The sequence below is a fragment of the Pangasianodon hypophthalmus genome, chromosome 21 (genome assembly GCF_027358585.1).
Source record: "Pangasianodon hypophthalmus isolate fPanHyp1 chromosome 21, fPanHyp1.pri, whole genome shotgun sequence".
Lineage (NCBI taxonomy): Eukaryota > Metazoa > Chordata > Actinopteri > Siluriformes > Pangasiidae > Pangasianodon > Pangasianodon hypophthalmus.
This window is the reverse complement of record NC_069730.1, coordinates 20,875,569-20,882,705: the sequence shown is the minus strand read 5'-3', so window position 1 is coordinate 20,882,705 and position 7,137 is coordinate 20,875,569. Positions and strand designations below refer to the sequence as shown.

Here is a 7,137-nt window from a genome sequence, read left to right as displayed (position 1 = left end):
TAACTAGTTCAATACTTCATGTTCTGTTTGTTTCTGGCTTTGCCCCATGTCTCTCTCTCTCTCTCTCTATCTGTGTGTGTGTGTGTGTGTGTGTGTGCGTGTGTGTGTGCTGCCTGATCTGGAACATTCACTCTGCAGTTTTTCAGCTCCGGTTTTGCTGTTGGCTCCTAAAACCAGCTCACGTTGGATAAAACCTTTTATTTATTTACATATTTATTGAAATATTTTTACAAGCCATGTGCCGTGTTCTCATGCTGGAAATAATTTCCTGTGGGATATTTTGAGCCTCGGATGTGTTTACACAAGTGTAGAAAACGTGAGAAAGTGAAGTTGATTTGCAGGTGCATGTTATGCTTATTGAATATTAACTCCTGTGGCATTGAGGATTTCATTATAAATAAAATCCGGCTGAATCCTCGTCTGTCTCTGAACTCCCTCAGCCTGAGGAGTAAAGATGAAGCTTCTTATTTTGGCAGCGCTTTTTGGTCTGAGTCTTTCCCAATTCGACCCACACACCAAATACGGCCGCACCTCCATCGTTCACCTGTTCGAATGGCGCTGGGAGGACATCGCCAAGGAGTGTGAGAGGTATCTCGCTCCCAACGGCTATGGAGGAGTTCAGGTACACTTTCTTCAAAATGAGCACAGAAACTCACTCTACCACTGACTGAAATAGTCACATTATTATTATTATTATTATTATTATTATTCATGTACAGAGATCATTCGAGTGATATTAACTATCATTTATAATTATACTTCTCCGTTTATATTTTGATCCACATGCTGCAGGGTTTTTAATGTGTTGAATAATGTGACGGTGATTTAACACTTCTAAATGCTGTATAATAAATGGCTGGAGCTCTGAGTCTGAGCTCACCTACGTTTCTAACTTTACTGTTGGTTTATTTGATAGATTTCCCCTCCGAGTGAGAGCATCGTCGTCACCAATCCTTGGCATCCTTGGTGGCAAAGATATCAGCCAATCAGCTACAACCTCTGCTCCAGATCAGGAACTGAGGCTCAGCTCAAGGACATGATCACTAGATGCAACAATGTCGGGGTAAAAAGACACACACACACACACACACACACACACCACAAATGTGAAATAGCATGATAATGAGGGAATGTGATATTGTTCTATGGTTAACATTATTGTAAATCGTTTGTATAGATCATGAAGTTAAACAAACGTAGCAGGTGATAATTTTGAAGATTTGATATTTTGATAAAATTATTCTGAGAAACTGTCACGATACTTCATAAACTATTTTGTATCAGTGACACTTCCTGGAGTTATTTTTAGGCATAAATATATAGGCTTAAGATCTAAACCCACAAAAACTGTTACAAACACAACAAACACACTGTAACAAAGTCCACATACACACTAACATATTCAACATACACACTGTTACAAACACAACATACACACTAACATATTCAACATACACACTGTTACAAACACAACATACACACTAACATATTCAACAAACACACTGTAACAAATTCAACAAACACAATGTAACATATTCAACATACACACTGTAACAAATTCAACAAACACACTGTAACAAATTCAACAAACACAATGTAACATATTCAACATACACACTGTTACAAACACAACATACACACTAACATATTCAACATAAACACTGTAACAAATACAACAAACACACTGTAACCAATTCAACATACACAATGTAACATATTCAACAAACACACTGTAACAAATTCAACATACACAATGTAACAAATTCAACATAATGTAACATATTCAACATACACACTGTAACAAATACAACAAACACATTGTAACAAATTCAACAAACACAATGTAACATATTCAACATACACACTGTAACCAATTCAACATACACACTGTTACAAATACAACAAACACACTGTAACAAATACAACAAACACAATGTAACATATTCAACATACAAACTGTTACAAATTCAACATAAACAATGTAACATATTCAAACACACTGTTACAATTTTAGCATAAACACTGTAACAAATTCAACAAACACACTGTAACAAATTCAACATAAACAATGTAACATACTCAGCATAAACAATGTAACATATTCAACATACACATTGTTACAAATTCAACAAACACACTGTAACCAAAGCAACATACACACTGACATATTCAACATAAACACTTACAAATACAACACAGACAACGTAACAAACTCCATATAATCATTCTAACAAATTCAACATAAACAATGTAACAAACTCTATATATACATGTAAGTAAAACAGCCTCCAAAATTCTGACTTCAGGTGAATATCTATGTGGATGTGGTGATTAATCACATGTGTGGAGCCGGAGGTGGAGAAGGAAAACACTCGAGCTGCGGTACATATTTCAACGCCAACACAAGGAGTTTCCCTTCAGTTGCTTACTCTGCTTCGGACTTTAACGACGGAAAATGCCGCACCGGCAGTGGCAACATCGAGAACTATAACGATATTTATCAGGTAGGTAACGCAGTGCGGTGTGTTCAGTAACGTGCAATAAGCCTGTGAGAGGCTAAACCCCATGACCTCCAGCTTTTTCAGGTAACAGAATTTTAACTTTCCACATCACTTCTTTAAACACTGACTGATCAGGGTACATTATGGGCAATACAAACACTCTAGCATCAAATTACCACCATCAAGACCTCTCATTAGAACCGAGTCTTTGCTCAGATATAGGGGCGGAGCCATTAACTTTAACCGTGTTCTTACCTTCAGGTTTGAATATGTTTCCATGATGATTTGTGAGTTTTTTTGGTGATATTAGGTGAGAGATTGTCGTCTGGTCAGTCTGCTGGACCTGGCACTGGAGAAGGATTATGTCCGTGGTAAAGTGGTCGACTACATGAACAAGCTGATTGATCTGGGCGTGGCCGGGTTCCGAGTGGACGCCTGTAAACACATGTGGCCTGGAGATTTAAAAGTTGTTTACGGTCGACTCAAAAACCTCAACACCAATTGGTTCCCCTCTGGAGCCAGACCATTCATCTACCAAGAGGTTCTCTTTTTCTGTTTAAAACACTGTGTGTGTGTGTGTGTGTATGTGTGTGTGTGTGTGTGTGTGTGTGTTACAGTAAAATACTGAGTGACGGGGTGGTGCGATGAAGCAGAGTTGATTATTTTCATATAACAGCACGTCCCCAAGTGTTTTATTCCTTTCACACCACAGCAACATACCAGCAATTATCATTTTTTTAAATTACAATTTATTGGTCGTCGGTGAAGTTCCTGTTGTCGCTTACGTTATAGCAGCTATAAACACTCGTTCCCTCACCAGCCTCTTTTTTCTCTCTCTCGAAGTTAATAAGATGAAAATAAACGCAGCTTGTTCCGCATGTTACTGAGAAACTGCACAGAAGCGTAAACTCCTCTGTCCTGAAGATGAAAACTTAGTTACAGCTTTACCTCTGACTGTTACAAAGCGCTGACACTGGAGACTCCTTCCAGAAATGTTAAACAAACATCTCCTTACAGAAAACTTTTTCTAATCTGTTTATTATCAGTGGATAATATCTGTGAATGAGCTGTTACTATAGAAACGATAACGTATTAGAGCGAGCGCATTAATATAAACCTGCGCTACTGTCAGAGCTGCTGTTATAGAGAATTAATCAACACCTTCTGACCAATCAGAGTGCAGAATCCAGAAGTGCTTTGGAGTAAAGTTTTTTAATAGAAGGTTATTTAGGTACTGATAATGTTTATTTATTTAAATTTGTTGAAGGTTTGCCAGCTCAGAGTATGGTATGTGTTTTATGTAGTATTGTAGTATGTGTTTAATATTGCTTATTGATTATTGATGATGTTTTTCAGGTTATTGATCTCGGTGGAGAGCCGATCAAATCTTCGGAGTATTATGGGCTGGGCAGAGTGACTGAATTTAAATACGGCGCTAAACTGGGAACCGTTATACGCAAATGGAACAATGAGAAACTGCGCTATCTGGTGTAAGTGAATAAAAACATGCTGCTTTTTTTTGTTTTTTAACTCACATCATTGTACACCTAACCCTGTGTGTGTGTGTGTGTGTGTGTTTTCAGTAACTGGGGTGAAGGTTGGGGTTTTATGCCATCTGGTAAATCTGTGGTGTTTGTTGATAATCACGATAATCAGAGAGGCCACGGAGCCGGAGGATCTGCCATCCTCACCTTCTGGGATGCCAGGTATTTTTCTTTTCTTTTTTTTTTTTTTAACATTTAAAAATCCTTTTAAAAGACAAAAATATATTAGCATTTAGTGTTATATGTATATAGTAATATTTTTACCACAGCACAGTTGAATTCCTCTGATACCACGGCAATCTACCAACGATTAACATTTTTAATTTATTAAAGAATGACACATTATACTTTTATCCGTTTATAGTTACATGCAATGTAGCATCACCACTGACACTGGAGACTCCTTCCATAAATGTTATATAAACTTCTCCTAACAGAAAACTTCACCACATCAACGATTTTTAAAATCTGTTATTACTAAAAGTCCCTGTGAATGAGCTGTTGCTATAGAAACGATAACGTCTTCGAACGAGCGCATTAATATAAACCTGTGATTTGAGCTCCTGTTATAGAAAAACCCCTTCTGAGGAATTCAGCCATTCAGTGGTGTAAGAAGAAATGTTATTAAACAATGTACCTACATTTGAAAAAGAAATCAGGAGAATTGGTAATGAAATGAAGGAAAAATAATAAATGTAATAAATGAATCGATGAGTTTCATCATTAATTCCGTGTCAGGTTGTACAAGATGGCTGTTGGTCTGATGTTGGCGCATCCGTACGGCGTGACCCGAGTGATGTCCAGCTTCCGCTGGGATCGCAAAATCGTTAATGGACAGGTACCAACAGGAACCAAACATTTACCTGCATACACTCTATATATTACATTATCAACAAATTCATGTTTTATATAAATGTAGTAAAAAATGCAGTCCAGAGCTGCGACAAAAATCTTTCATCATTCGTAATCAGGTACAAAGAAACATATTAATTGCTAATTAAATAGATTATAAAATTATTTTTTATTTTAAAAATGATATTCCCTTTTTCATTCTTTAAAAAAAGTTTCCTTTTAACTTTTATTTTCTACCTTTTTTAAAAGATGTGATATTTTTTCACATCTTAGATTAAAGTTCTTTCAGAAAACTATTTCTTCTATTTACTTATAATTATAATTCAGTATAAACGAGATTATTGTGTTGTCAGGATCAGAACGACTGGATCGGACCGCCGAGTTACAGCGATGGAAAAACGAAGCCGGTTCCCATCAACGCGGACTCGACGTGTGGAGACGGCTGGGTGTGTGAGCACAGGTGGAGGCAGATCAGGTAACACGCTCGCCTCGTCGACTCTGGAACAGGAACAGGATTTTAAAAACCATTTTATTACAGCTCCAGAACTTTCTCCACAGGAACATGGTGATTTTCCGGAACGTGGTTAACGGACAGGCGCTGGTGAACTGGTGGGACAACGGAAGCAACCAGATCGCGTTCGGTCGCGGGAATCGCGGCTTCATCGCCATCAACAACGACGGCTGGTGAGGGAACGTTTTACTGCTATACTCTTTATATAATATTCCCTGAACGGATATTTTCTTCATATCACTGCTTCTGAGATATTCACACAGGAAACAGAGCAGCAAACCCCGCCCCCTGACTCAGAGCTCCGCCTCCTGGCGGCATGAAAATAAAAAATGGAAACAATAAGATTTTTTTTTGTTCTTCTTTCTTGTTGGTTCTTGTTTTCATTTTTAATTGCTTTCCACTTTTCATTTATCTTTTTAATCTGTCAGTTATTTTCTGTCTTTCTCTTTCTCTCTTTGTTTTCACACATTTTTCTTTCTTTCTTCTTTATTCCTTCCTTACTAATGGGGATTTCTTTCTGCTTTGCTGCTCGCAGTTTAAACACCACAGTGCAGTGCATTATGGGTATTCAGTACCAGTGCATTGTGGGATTGGATTTCTGCAGTAGTGCACTCTGTAGTCAAACTGTTAGAGAAATTACACAGAGAAAGAGAACTGTATTTAATTCCTGTTCTACTTTTATTACACGTTATAGAGGGACAGTTTAAAGTTCCTAAAGTAATTTCTAAACCATTTCCTGTTTACCTTCAGGGCTCTGGACGCCACGCTGAACACCGGTTTGCCCAGCGGCACTTACTGTGATGTCATTTCCGGCCAAAAGGAAGGAAGCACTTGTACAGGAAAACGAGTGCAAGTGGGCTCAGACGGACGCGCTTACTTTAAAATCAACAACACAGACGAGGATCCTTTCGTTGCCATCCATGTGAATGCTAAACTGTGAAATAATACATAATAAAAAAACGAGTGAGCATGCAGCCATGTGGAGTTTGAGTCATTATTTATATGTTATGTTCAGTGATGGTTAAAGTTCCTACTTCAAAATGTACGTATATATGTACCTGTATAAATGTACCTAATATTCCAAATAAAATAAATAACCAGGTAACGGGGAAGGTGACGGTATCATGTAATGTAAAGTGCTAATCATTTATAACAGCGTTTATAACAGAGTTCATAACAGTGTTTATAACAGCGTTTATAACAGCGTTTATAACAGAGTTCATAACAGTGTTTATAACAGCGTTTATAACAGCGTTTATAACAGCGTTATGAAGCACTACATATACTGAAGTAATACATTACTGATAAGATAGAGGATGAAGATAAACAATTATAGCAGCCATCTCGATCAGGTGATCTATAATCAGTTCATAGAGTCAGGTGATCTATAATCAGTTCATAGAGTCAGGTGATCTATAATCAGTGCATAGGATCAGGTGATCTATAATCAGTGCATAGGATCAGGTGATCTATAATCAGTGCATAGGATCAGGTGATCTATAATCAGTTCATAGAGTCAGGTGATCTATAGTCAGTGCATAGGATCAGGTGATCTATAATCCGTTCATAGGATCAGGTGATCTATAATCAGTGCATAGGATCAGGTGATCTATAATCAGTGCATAGGATCAGGTGATCTATAATCAGTGCATACAGTCAGGTGATCTATAATCAGTGCATAGGATCAGGTGATCTATAATCAGTTTATAGGATCAGGTGATCTATAATC

General features: G+C 37.6%; 1 protein-coding gene across 1 annotated transcript; it reads left to right on the top strand.

Moving 5' to 3' along the window:
* Positions 1–215: 215 nt before the first annotated feature.
* Positions 216–6,382, top strand: amy2a (amylase alpha 2A). The gene is made up of 10 exons (XM_026911354.3): positions 216–622; positions 917–1,063; positions 2,307–2,504; positions 2,812–3,042; positions 3,858–3,991; positions 4,085–4,207; positions 4,784–4,883; positions 5,251–5,372; positions 5,456–5,581; positions 6,159–6,382. Exons 1-10 carry the CDS (start codon positions 455–457, stop codon positions 6,346–6,348), a joined length of 1,539 nt encoding a protein of 512 aa, XP_026767155.1. The 5' UTR covers positions 216–454; the 3' UTR covers positions 6,349–6,382.
* Positions 6,383–7,137: the final 755 nt, after the last annotated feature.